The sequence below is a fragment of the Phocoena phocoena genome, chromosome 10, assembly GCF_963924675.1.
Source record: "Phocoena phocoena chromosome 10, mPhoPho1.1, whole genome shotgun sequence".
Classification (NCBI taxonomy): domain Eukaryota; kingdom Metazoa; phylum Chordata; class Mammalia; order Artiodactyla; family Phocoenidae; genus Phocoena; species Phocoena phocoena.
In genome coordinates, this window is record NC_089228.1 from 51,944,486 (window position 1) to 51,957,996 (window position 13,511).

General features: G+C 44.1%; 1 protein-coding gene across 2 annotated transcripts in view; it reads right to left on the reverse strand.

The window, feature by feature from the left end:
- Positions 1-13,511, reverse strand: part of FBXL2 (F-box and leucine rich repeat protein 2) — an 80,035-nt gene that overhangs the window by 7,143 nt on the left and 59,381 nt on the right. Inside the window, exons 6-12 of one of the 2 annotated variants that reach the window (XM_065884584.1) lie at positions 6,589-6,657; positions 6,393-6,488; positions 6,046-6,172; positions 5,838-5,912; positions 4,402-4,532; positions 1,114-1,174; positions 338-382 (exon numbers count right to left, since the gene is read on the reverse strand). In XM_065884584.1, the coding sequence (XP_065740656.1) occupies positions 338-382; positions 1,114-1,174; positions 4,402-4,532; positions 5,838-5,912; positions 6,046-6,172; positions 6,393-6,488; positions 6,589-6,657 (604 nt within the window). Of the gene's footprint in view, positions 1-337; positions 383-1,113; positions 1,175-4,401; positions 4,533-5,837; positions 5,913-6,045; positions 6,173-6,392; positions 6,508-6,588; positions 6,658-13,511 lie in introns of those variants that run through there. The other variant, XM_065884585.1, reaches the window with a different exon arrangement.

Sequence of the window (13,511 nt, forward strand, 5' to 3'; positions counted from 1 at the left end):
GGACAAAGGGACAAAGAGGGTCCCCCAAGATTCTTCTCTGTAGAGTCACCTCATCACTGGACATGCAAGCTTATTTCTCCCTTAAGTTTTGTGAAAATGAGTCCTTTTGTTTTTTTAATGTTTGGCAAAAGATGGTGCTATCCTGAACTTGGCTGTAACTCTGATGACTGAGAACAGCCCAAAGTTTATGCACCCCCCTCCCGTGGCCCTCACAGGTTCCCAAGCCCTTACACCTATGCTGGGGCAAGGAGGGTCCAGACAATGGCCAGCTGGCATCTCTGGTTACGCCTGTCAGTGGCTGAGGGGCGCCCTGCAGAGCTGTCAGGAGTCCACTCACCAAGATGCATTCTTCGAGATCCATCTTCTCCAGGTCATGACAATTCTGGAAAAGTCCATAAGAGTCCATAAGACACCCCATTCCGAAGGTGACCCAGTGAGCCAGCACTTTTGAGCAGGTGCCCTTTGAATCATATTCACTTTGGAAATGGGCATTAGGGCTGCATTTCCTTCTCTCATCCTGGAAAGGCAGTTGTCTGCGCCTTCCCAGTGGCTCACAGGTATCAGCACAGAGATTTTAGCCATGGAATGGGCTCTGGGAGGTTGTGGGGGTGGGCGCTCAGCCACGGTGGGGATGGTGGAGGGCTGGGGTAGGAGGAAGAGTGTATCAGCATCCCCAGGAGGACATGGGTTCTGGGCAGCAGGCCACAGGGGCCCCACAGTGGTTGGCACTGGCAGGGCAGTGTGGAAAGAGAGGGCAGAGGCAGAGCCCAGCCCAGCTGAGGGATGCTACTGAGAGGCTGAGTCGGGGTCTGTGTGAGGAAGGGCATCTCCTGGCAGGGAGGAGGCCCTTCTCATTGGGGTCCCACCTGACCAATTGAGAGTGAGGTCCACGCCTGGTACAGGACCTGCCTAGCTTTCCAGCCTGCTGGGGAAAATTCAGAACACCCCCCACAAGGACTCTATTCTACTTGGTGCCTGTCATTTCTTTTTTTTTTTTTTTTTTGCCTGTCATTTCTGAAGGTAGTTTTTTGCACACTCCAAGACCACTCCAATTCACTTTGACTAGGGAGGTGAATTAGAGTTTGGTTTGATTTTGTAAAACCTCTGTCTTACCCGAGCTAAAAGTGTAAAGCCTGCATCAGTCAAATGGGAACATCGGGCAGCCTCCAAGATCCTGGGATAAGGAGTGCACAGAAGACAAAGTGGCGACTGGTTAACAACAGAAAAGCGTACTTTACAGTGCTCGAGTTTATTCCACTCTGACACAAAAATGAGGCTCAGGAGGAATGTGACCTGCCCAAAGTCCCATCCCAAACTTGGTCCGTAAATCCAGGAATCTTCCCACAATACCAGCACATGGTTGCTGTTTTTAGATATTATTCTAATATGTGTTGACTTCTAAACAATTAAAATGTACTTTCGCTCAACAAAATCATCTTGATATACTGCATTTATTGAAATTCCCAGTCACCCTAAAGGAAATTTTAAAAATTCACAGCCAATGAAAACATCCATGCTTAACAGGGATGGATGCTTAAATAATATTTTTAAGTTAAATTACTCCCTTACAGCAATAATTTTGACCTCCTTTCTGACCAGTTTTGACCACCTATATTCCTTCTACCATGCAGAAACATCAAAATTCTCTAGAATCTTCCCTAATTCAACAGTAAGAAAAATGGGGAAAAGGCAAAATAAGACAATCCTCAGAAGGTATATAACCAAAAAAAGGGGGGGGGGGCGGGGGGGTACTTCTTTGGCAGTCCAGTGGTTAGGACTCCACGCTTCCACTGCAGGGGTCATGGGTTCGATCCTCACCCAGGGAACTAAGATCCTGCATGCCATATGGTGCAGCCAAAGGAAAAAAAAAAAAGATATCTAACTGGTGTATGAAAAATGGATCAGTTTCACTGATAAGTAAAGAGTAACAAAACAAGTATCTTTTTTCTGCCTCTTTTGTAGGGGTTAAGGTTGCTGGTTCTAAAATCAAACTCTACAAGTTCAAATTCTAGTTTTACTTCTTACTTATCATGTGACCCAGGATAAATTAGGTGCTTTTCTTTTTTTTTTTTTTTTGCGGTACGCATGCCTCTCACTGTTGTGGCCTCTCCCATTGCGGAGCACAGGCTCTGGACCTGCAGGCTGAGCGGCCATGGCTCACGGGCTCAGCCGCTCCGCGGCATGTGGGATCTTCCCGGACCGGGGCACGAACCCGTGTCCCCTGCATCGGCAGGCAGACTCTCAACCACTGCACCACCAGGGAAGCCCCATGTGCTTTTCACTGAGTCTCAGTTTCTCCTCTGCAAAACAAGTGAGAATACAATACCTACACTTCCTAGCAATGCAGTGAGGACTAAGTGAGACAATGCTTGTGAAAGTGCTAACAAAGAGCCTGGAACATATATGAGTTCAACTGATGTTAAGCATGATTAGTATTTTGGTGCCATTATTAAAGTTTTAATATTCACAATATTACATGGAGAATCAGAAAATAAATCATTATTTGTTAAAACTTTTCTTCTTGCTAGGGAAAAATGATAAATAAGGTGGCTGTGATTTTTCCTCCTTCTGTCCATTTAGCAGCTGGTTTAGAGGAGAACCTGGTGCCATTTGGACATGAGGCTATCTGTCTGCTCACATGTCAAAGTAATATCAGGGCAACGAATAGCCAAAACAATCTTGAGAATGAAAAACGGAGCTGGAGGAATCAGGCTCCCTGACTTCAGACTATACTACAAAGCTATAGTAATCAAGATAGTATGGTACTGGCACAATAACAGAAATATAGATCAATGGAACAGGATAGAAAGCCCAGAGATAAACCCACACACATACGGTCACCTTATTTTTATATAAAGGAGGCAAGAATATACAATGGAGAAAAAATAGCCTCTTCAATAAGTGGTGCTGGGAAAACTGGACAGCTACATGTAAAAGAATGAAATTAGAATACTCCCTAACACCATACACAAAAATAAACTCAAAATGGATTAGAGACCTAAATGTAAGGCCAGACACTATAAAACTCTTAGAGGAAAACATAGGCAGAACACTCTGACATAAATCACAGCAAGATCCTTTTTGACCCACCTCCTAGAGAAATGGAAATAAAAACAAAAACAAATGGGGGATTCCCTGGTGGCACAGTGGTTAAGAATCTGCCTGCCAATGCAGGGGACGGGTTCGAGCCCTGGTCCAGGGAGATCCCACATGCCATGGAGCAACTAAGCCTGTGCACCACAACTACTGAGCCTGTGCTCTAGAGCCCACGAGCCACAACTAATGAAGCCCGTGCGCCTAGAGCCTGTGCTCCACAACAAGAGAAGCCACTGCAATGAGAAGCCCGCGCACTGCAACGAAGAGTAGCCCCTGCTCGCCACAACTAAAGAAAGCCCGCATGCAACAACAAAGATCCAATGCAGCCAAAAATTTAAAAAAAAAAACAACTAAAAATAGAACTACCATACAACCCAGCAATCCCACTACTGGGCATATACCCTGAGAAAACCATAATTCAAAAAGAGTCATGTACCACCATGTTCATTGCAGCTCTATTTACAATAGCCAAGACATGGAAGCAACCTAAGTGTCCATCAACAGATGAATGGATAAAGAAGATGTGGCACATATATACAATGGAATATTACTCAGCCATAAAAAGAAACGAAACTGAGTTATTTGTAGTGAGGTGGATAGACTTAGAGACTGTCATACAGAGTGAAGTAAGTCAGAAAGAAAAACAAATATCGTATGCTAACACATATATATGGAATCTAAGAAAATGGTTCTGAAGAACCTAGGGGCAGGACAGGAATAAAGATGCAGTAGACTTGAGGACACGGGGAGGGGGAAGGGTAACCTGGGACGAAGTGAGAGAGTGGCATGGTCATATATACACTACCAAATGTAATAGAGATAGCTAGTGGGAAACAGCCGCATAGCACAGGGAGATTAGCTCAGTGCTTTGTGACCACCTAGAGGTGGGATAGGGAGGGTGGGAGGAAGACGCAAGAGGGAGGAGATATGGGGATATATGTATATGTATAGCTGATTCACTTTGTTATAAAGCAGAAACAAACACACCATTGTAAAGCAATTATACTCCAATAAAGATGTTAAAAAAGAAAAGTAATACCAGGGCGAGGCAGATCAGGTGGGCACATGAGTGAAGTCCATCAGGAAACTAAGGCTCAGATTCCCTGGTGGTGGACAGTGTGGGACTCTCCACACAGCCTTAAATGAACTAGATTACAGTGTCCCACCCCAATACATCTGACAAAAGCCAACAACACAACCACTGCCTCCGCCTCAACCCACTGCCAGGCCTTTCTCCTCCTGCAGGAAGCCCTCCCAGTCAGCCCCAAGCTCTGAGTTGCAAAGCTGAAAGCGTGGTGCACTCACTGAAGTCTTGGGCAGTTCAAGGCTAGGGCTGTGAGGGAGGCATCCGTGAGGTTGCCGCAGCCAGACAGGCAGAGGGCCTGCAGCCGGTGGCAGCCCCTGCAAATCTGCACCACGCCTTCATCCGTAACGCGCTGGGGAGAACCAAAGCAGAAAGGAAAATCAGAAGGCACGGGCAACAGTGAAATGGGAGCCGCAGACAAATGGAGTCCCCTGTTAGTCAACTAGTTTAGGTTGCCAGTTACTAGCATTTTATCCTGATAATTTCATCAAAATAAGGTGAAGTACAGGGAAGACAGATATTTATGTTATTTCTGAACAGCTTTAAAATATTCAAGCATTACTAATGGAGAGTAAAATTTTTAAATTCCATTTTTCTACCCAGAATCGTTTGATTTTTTTTTCAGGAAATATAAACTTGTGTTAAAAATCAGATTTAATGAACAGCTCATGAGACTTGCTTAAGTGACATTAATTTTTGGTTGAGTTTCTACATATTAATGCTTTAGATATCTACTATATAAATCATATACATGTATTTTTATGTTGTCTGAAATGTTTTAGAAAATAGCAAAATTAAGTAAATCACTAAATTATTAATAAATGGCTTAGGATTCTATGAATTTAGCCATGAAGATTCAAATTAATCTTTATTTGAATATGCTAATTTATGCAGAAATAAACATACATTTATATCATACTTCAAGCCACCTGCCAGTGCTACCCTACATGCAATTCAAGGTCCTATTTTTGAACAGTGCAGCCCCGTAAGGTCAATATTTGCCCAGAAGATAGTTTCTGCTTTACCTCCCACCATTAGGGACCCTAGGTTTATGATTCATTTACTAAATGCCAAATACAAGGGATTTCTCTTACTTTTCTCAAAATTGACATTCTCCTTGAGAAACCCAGTTGGCCATAGCAAGCACCCTCTCCAATTACCAATATTTACAATGGCAGTGAAGAAAAACCATCCTTCACAGGCTAATAATGCACTGATGAAAATCACACCTTGCTCTTGAATATGCCCTTTATACTTCAAAGCACTTTCATATCTGTTATTTCATTTTATCCACTGAGACACCATGAGAGGTGTCATCACCCCCAGTTTATAAGTAAAGACAAGACACTGAGACCTTACCAGGAACTGTTTAGGTTAATGACTAGTTCACAGCATTCCTGATGTCTTAAAATAAACCAAGACCCTGATCTATGCTGTTTTTAGGGGAAGTGCCCATGGCTTTGTATTGGCCTTTTTGTTTAGATTGCTGTTCTTCCATTCTGTGGGAAACTGGGAGATCACATAAGGACACAGGATGTGACATAAGGGTGTGGCAATCCTCCCACCTGCCTGGGCTGCTTCCCAGCAGGGCCCCAGCAGGTTCCTGACGGAGGGAACAGGAACAGGAGGGAGCTCACGTAAAAGGCATGTTACTTACTGAGCAGGACTGTAGGTTGAGGCTCACAAGCTCATGGCAGTAATTCTGAATGTGTTTCAGAGCTTCGTCTTCTAGCTGAGTGAATGGAGAAAACAAAAAAGAGATGGAACCAGGTGAGGGGACAGTGGGGCACAGGTTCCATAATCACGTGCGCACACCTAACATTAGATACACGTTAGACAAGCCAGGCCGTGAGGACTCCCGGTACCTGCGTGCAGCCCCTCAGCAGCAGGGCTCTCAGGCCGCGACAACCCCGCACCAGGGCCTCGATGCCATCCTTCGTGATCTGATCACACCATGACAGGTTCAGGTACTCCAGGTGCCGACAGCCCTCACTGGAGAACAGGAAACAAAACCACACATGTGCAGTCCGTCCCACGGAGACTTTAGGACCAACTGAGCTTAGCAGCCCACAGGCAGTTCAGGGGAGAGAGACCTCTGTAACCCGAGTCGCCCACTTCCTGCTCCAATGGGACCGTGAGAAAGGTTTCAGACACACCAAAATGCTCAGAGCTTTGGGTATTTCTCATGACCACTAACAACAGGTACTCTTACCTGATCCCCTTTAAGGAGCTGTTTGTAATGGACACACAGGAAGTCAGATCCAGATGTTTCAGCTTGGAACAGAATCTGCTAAGGCTGTAACACGTGCTGAAAAAAATCAGATGCACTAAAGGTATTTTCAACCACCTTTCTCTCCCCTCACTCTTCCCACGGCCAACCAGTCACCAAAGTAATTTCCACTACTTACCTGTCAGTGATTTTTGTGCACCCATTGAGGTTTAAATGTTCAATGTTTCTGCAGTTCTGTGCAAAGGTCCTAAAATGAGAAAACATTTTAAAACTCCCTGCAAGTTGCTAGGCAGCCACTAGAGGGCATGTATAACCATTTACATTTAGAACAATGCTCTTCAAATTTTTATTTTATTGTGGAAAGGATACTTAACGTGAGATCTACCCTCTTAACAAGTTTTTAAGTGTATAATATATAATTGTTGACTACAGCTACCAGTGTTCTTCAAACTCTGATGAGCACCTGAAACAACTGAGGTTCTTCTCATAGCGCAGAATCTGATGGTAGATCCAGGCAAATTGCTTGGTGGTCTGCATTTCTAAGAAGCTCCCGAGCGATACTAGTGCTGCTACTCTGGGGACACCACTTTGGAAAGCAAAGCCCTAGACTGACTACACATCAGTTGAAACTCTTCTTCACTCAGATTTTGGCGGTCATCTGAGAGTAGAGGTCTGGCTCCCTGTTCCTTCTCCTCTGTAGAAAAATCAGCTGGCAGCAAGGGGGCTTGAGTCTTGTGCCATGCTGTCACTTGGTTACCCCAGGGCCCTTCTGGAGAAGCCATCTCCGGCCACCGACAGGGTCAGTAATTGATCAGTATCAAGAACCATCATTTACTGATGAGGACACTGAGCCATGAAGGGTGATGTCCTCAATGATTTGTGGGCTGGCAGCAAGGCCAGAGCAGAAAATTAAACATCCCTTACTCACCACTTATTCCTTAACATATTCAGCAAGGACTGGCTCAGGTCATCTGCATTTTCCTGAAATATGGCTTCTGCAGTATCTTATAGGACTGAATCCTGATGCTTCCATGCATACCCCTAAGTCTCCAAAACCTGGCCTCAAACCAGATGTCACTCTTACCTGTTACTTCTGCTCTGCTACGGTACAGGGAAAGGGAACTCAGCTGGAGCCTGGTGGACTCCCTGAGCTGAGGATATGGAGCCAAAAGTCTGAGCAAGGCAATCAGAGGTATCAGAGAAGAGTACAAGAATGGAGAAAATGTCAGAGATCTGCGGAGCGTTCCCCTCAGGAATTCAGTCGAGTACTAGTCAGAGTGTGCATGTGAGGAAGTTACCCAAAGCCAGGGAAAGACTCAACAAGCAGCATCAGAGGGGACAGCAGCCAGAGCTCACCCAGGGCCGTGAATAGTAAGTACCCATTCCCACCAGACAACAGTGACAAATGTCATAATTTGTGGGGCACTGGGTAGCGTACTGAGAAGCGTCTTGCTTCAGGAGTGGAGTACAATTATCCCTAGACTAACCACTGCTTTGGTCCAACCCAACAAATTAAAAAAAAAAAAAAGATCTCAAAGGAACTACATCCAAGTAACTCAACTGCATCTCAGAACAAAACTCAAGTATATTTATAGGAATACAAAAATATTCTGCACCCAAAGTAACATTCACAATGTCTGGCACTGAACAAAAAATTACCACCCATTCAAAGAAGAGGGAAAAATATATCCATAATGAGGAGGAAATTCAATCTATCAAAGCTGACCCAGAAACTAGAAATAGCAGACAAAGGCATTAAAAGTTATCATAACTATGTTCTGTAGAATACAGTTCTATGAAGCTAGAGTGAAGATGTTACATTAAACATCTCATGTTTATTAAACATGTTATGTTTATTAAACACGTTATATAGAGACATGAAAGATATACAAAGATACAAATTAAACTTTTAAATATGAAAACCACAATGGCTGAGATGAAAATTTACTGGATGGGATTAACAGCAGATGAGACATTGAGGAAGAAAAGATTAGTGAACTTAAAGACACAGCAGGAGAAAGTATCCAGAATGAAATATGGAAAGAAAACAAGAAAAAAAGAAGAGAGCATGAAAGAACTGTGGGACAGCTTCAAACAACCTAATGAACATGCAAGTGGGGTCCCTAAAGAATGGGAGAGTGGGGCGGGGGGGAAGAAATCTGAAGAAATAAAGGTCAAAAGTTTTATGACAAGACAGTTATAAACCTACAAGTCCAAGAAACTCAAAAAATTCCAAACACAAGAAACATGAAGGAAAATCCACCAAGGCATAGCTTAACCAAATTGGTCAAAACCAGTGACAGAAAAAAACATTAAAAGCACCCAGAGAAAAAAGATATGCCTAATGCAGAGGAATAAAATAAGGGTGATAGAAGATTTCTCACCGATAACAGAAAAGAAAACAGAGGAGCAGCATCTTTAAAATACTGAAAACAAAAAACTCAACACAGAATTCTATATTCAGCAAAAATATTTTTCAAAACTGAAGGGAAAATACATTTTTTCAGGCATAAGTCCTTAAAAAATTCATCAGATATGCAGTGCAAGAAATCTTAAAGAATATTCTCCAAGCAGAAAAAAAAAAATGACATAAGAAAATTTGTGTCTACACAAAGAAATGAAGGATACTGGAAATAGTAACCACTTGAGTATAGAGAGCCAATTTTTTAATTATTTAAATCTCTTTAAAAATAATTGACTGTTGGATTTCCCTGGTGGCACAGTGGTTGAGAGTCCGCCTGCCGATGCAGGGGACGCGGGTTCGTGCCCCAGTCCGGGAAGATCCCACATGCCGCAGAGCGGCTGGGCCCGTAAGCCATGACCGCTGAGCCTGCACGTCCGGAGCCTGTGCTCCGCAACAGGAGAGGCCACAACAGTGAGAGGCCCACGTACCACAAAAAATAATAATAATGATAAAAAAATTGACTGTTAAAACAAAAATACTAACAATCTAGTGTGGATTTCATACCATATTTGGAATTTTAAAGTGTATGGCAATAACAGCATGAAGGCTGAGCAAAGGAAAATGGAAGATGTAATATAATTTTAGGATTGATTAAAATCACTTTAAAATCTATAATATAAACTCAAAAGTAACCACTAAGATTACAAAATAATGAGTTATAGCTACTACGCAAAAAAAAAGATATAAAATGTAATCATAAAAAATACTCAACCTATGGGCTTCCCTGGTGGTGCAGTGGTTGAGAGTCCGCCTGCCAATGCAGGGGACACGGGTTTGAGCCCTGGTCCAGGAAGATCCCACATGCTGTGGAGCAACTAAGCCCGCGGGCCACAACTACTGAGCCTGTGCTCTAGAGCCTGCAAGCCACAACTACTGAGCCCACACACCATAACTACTGAAGTGTGTGCACCTAGAGCCCGTGCTCCACCAGAGAAGCCACCGCAGTGAGAGGCCCACGCACTGCAATGAAGAGTAGCCCCCACTCGCTGCAACTAGAGAAAAGCCTGTGCGCAGCAATGAAGACCCAATGCAGCCAAAAATAATTAATTTAAAAATATATATATATATGTTACAAGAAGGAGCTTCCACATTAAGAAACTAGAAAAAAGAAGACATGAAACCCAAAATAAAGTAAATAATAGAGACCAGAGAAGAAATCAATGAAGTAGAAAACATAAAAACAATGAAAAAAATCAATGACATCCAAAGTTGGTTCTTTGAGAATATCAATAAAATTAATAAACCCCTAGGTAGACTGACCAGGAAAAAAAGACAAAAATTACCAATATCAGAGAAATTTACTCATCTTTACTCTTTAAAAATTGGCATCAATGTCAGTAAAAAAATTCAAAGAATATATATATTGCAATAGGCACTATACAATCATTGTGATTTTTATTAGACGTGACAACTACTTTCATATAGTAAAAACAAAAACAAAAAACCAAACAAACAAAATTACCCAAATCAAGAATAAAGAGAGGAGCTTTCACTACAGATGTTACAGATATTAAAATGATAGTAAGAGGGTATTACTCACAACTTTATGCCAAAAGTTCTAGAACTTAGGTGTAATGGACAAAATCTTTGAAAGGTAAAAACTACACCAAAGCTTACTCAAGAAGGAAAGAAAACCTGGACAGTTCTATATATATTAGAAAAATAGAATTTGCAGTTAAAACCCTTTCACAAAAGAAACATGCAGGCCCAGCTGGCCTCAATGGTGAATTCTACCAAACATTTAAGAAAAACAATACAAATTCTACATAAACTTTTCCAAAAAAAGTGAAGAGGAGAAAACACATTTCAACTCATTCTATAAGGCCAGTAGTACCTTGATACCTAAACCAGACAAAAATATCACAAGAAAAGTAAACCACAGAACAATATCCCTCACAAACACAGAGGTAAAAAATTTTAACAAAATTTTAGCAAACAGGATCCAACAACATGTTAAAAATACAGTACATGACAACTCAAGAGGGACTTATCTGAAGGGTGGAAGGTTGGTTTAACATTCAAACATCAACCAATGTAGGAAGAAGGGGGATCAAGATAACAGAGTAGGAGGATGTGGAGCTCATCTCCCCCCATGAACACATCAAAAATACGTCTACATGCGGAAAAATTCTCACAGAAAACGAACTAGAAACTGGCACAACTCCTAAACAACCAAAGCTGCAAGAAAAATCTCCATGTAACTGGGTAGGACAAAAAAAAAAAGGCAGGGGGCACAGGGTGGGGGGAGGGCATCAGGTCAGGATCTGCACCCCTGGGAAGGATCTGAAAGGAAGAGAAAGTGTACGCTGGTGGGCCCTTGCCCTGGGGAGGGAGCAAGTCGACTCACCATCTGGGCATCCCAGGCCTGGGGTCTTGCAAAGGAAGACAAGCCCCCTTGCCTGCTGGGAATCCATCCACTGAGGCACAGAAGGGCTGGGGTAGCCTAGTCTCTACTTGTGAGGAGTGTGCACGTCCTGGCTTGCTAACAGGGCGGAGAGAGCCTTGCACTGGCGGCTGCTGCCTTGCTGCACTTCCCAACCTGAAGGGGCGAACACCTCGGCCCTGCTCACTCCACGCCACAGCCTGGTGTGAGATCTGGGCAAAGATTCAGTCTCGCTATGCAGACACACACCTAGGGTGTGATCCAGGCAGAGCGGCAGAGACCACTGTCAACATCCACACAGGGCAGCGGGCCTAGCTGCGGCAGACCCTGCATGTGTGCACACGGGGGAGCACCACGAGCGCGTGCAGCAACTAAGTGCTGCATCCCAGGCAGACAGGCCCCGGGCAGCAGGGGGCAGCATTTCATTCTCCAGCAAGAGCACTGACTCCACCCAAGGGCTCCACCTCTAGCTTAGCCCTAGACCTGGGGCAGGCAGGTCCCGTGAGAAGACTACCACAGAGGCAGCCCAGATCTCAGGTGGCAGCACAGCCACCTCAGTTCCTGCAGCCACAGTGCCCTGGCCCCAAGCCCCAGCCTACTCCACACCATGGCCTTGCGCTAGATCTGGGATAAACACAACAGAGAAAGGGATGTAACCTTGGGCTGCTTCAGAGCGGGACTGCCGATGCCTACACAGGTTTGCTGTGACCACACAGGCCTCACCTGCTTCAGCAATAAGCTCCTTTGGCGCAGGACATGCCCTCAAGGACAATGGAGCCTGATCAAACCTGACCCTCAGAGCTTCTACTCCAACATCCGGGGAGCAGACCCTGCCCTCGACAGGGTAGTGACAATGATGCAGCAAACAGAAAGCCCCGCCTCACATCCAGCACAAGCTCAATACCCTACACCACCAAACACAGCCCCTATCTGTATTTGTACCCTATCAAGGGTATACCACCCAGCACACTCTGAGTAAAGATGTGGCTGGCATCCATACCCAAACCAGCCCTCATACCAAAAACACTGGACACAAACTGTCTACACACTGATGCTCCCACATAAAAACAGCCCTTCAAAACCACAGTAGAGGGCTTCCCTGGTGGCGCAGTGGTTGAGAGTCCGCCTGCCGATGCAGGGGACACGGGTTCGTGCCCCGGTGTGGGAGGATCCCACATGCCGCGGAGCGGCTGGGCCCGTGAGCCATGGCCACTGAGCCTGCGCGTCCGGAGCCTGTTGCTCCGCAACGGGAGAGGCCACAACAGTGAGAGGCCCGCGTACCGCAAAAAAAAAAAAAAAAAAAAAAAAAAAAAAACCACAGTAGATGTTTCTCCTAAATTCATAGAGACAAAGAAAGTTAAGTAAAATGAAAAAGCAGAGGAACTACTACCAATTAAACAGTGACAGAAATCTCCTGAAAGAACAAGTAATGTCTACTAGACCCCAAGTTCAAAGAGGAGATAATAAAAAAGACAAAGGAATCAAGAAGGATTAGCAATAGAAATATATAGCAAGGTCACTGTAACAAGGAACTAGAAACTATAAAGATGAACCACTCAAAAGTAGACAATTGCTGAGAAAAACCAATCTAGAAACAATGGAGAGCAGACTAAAAGACACAGAAGAATAAATAAGTGCTCTGGAAAACAGAATAATGGAAATCACCCAATAGAAGAGCAGACAGAAAGACAAATGAAAAAAACTGAAAGCAACATACGAGATCTATGGGATAATATAAAGCATGTCAACCTACACATAATAGGGGTTCTGGAAGGAGAAAAGAAAGAGAGGGGGATGGAAAATGTATTTAAAGAAATTATGGGAGATTGGATCAAGATGTTGGAGGAGTAGGACATGGAGCTCACCTTCTCCCACAAATACATCTACATGTGGAACAGTTCTCACAGAACATCTACTGAACGCTGGCAGAAGACCTCAGACTTCCAAAAAGGCAAGAAACTCCCCATGTACCTGGGTAAGGCAAAAGAAAAAAAAGAAAGAGAGAAAAAATCGAGACGCGACCTGCACCCCTGGGAGGGAGCTGTGAAAGAGGAAAGGTTTCCACACACTGGGAAGTCCCTTCACTGAGATCAGCTGGGACAGAGGGGGAGCTTCAGAGCCTTGGAGAAGAACGCAGCAATTGGTTTGCAGAAGGCAAAGCGGAGAGAGACCTGCGCAAAAGGTCAGTGCCGCCCAGCACTCCCTGGCCTGAGACGCTCATCTGCTGGGGCAGGAGAGGCTGGGTGCAGAGGCT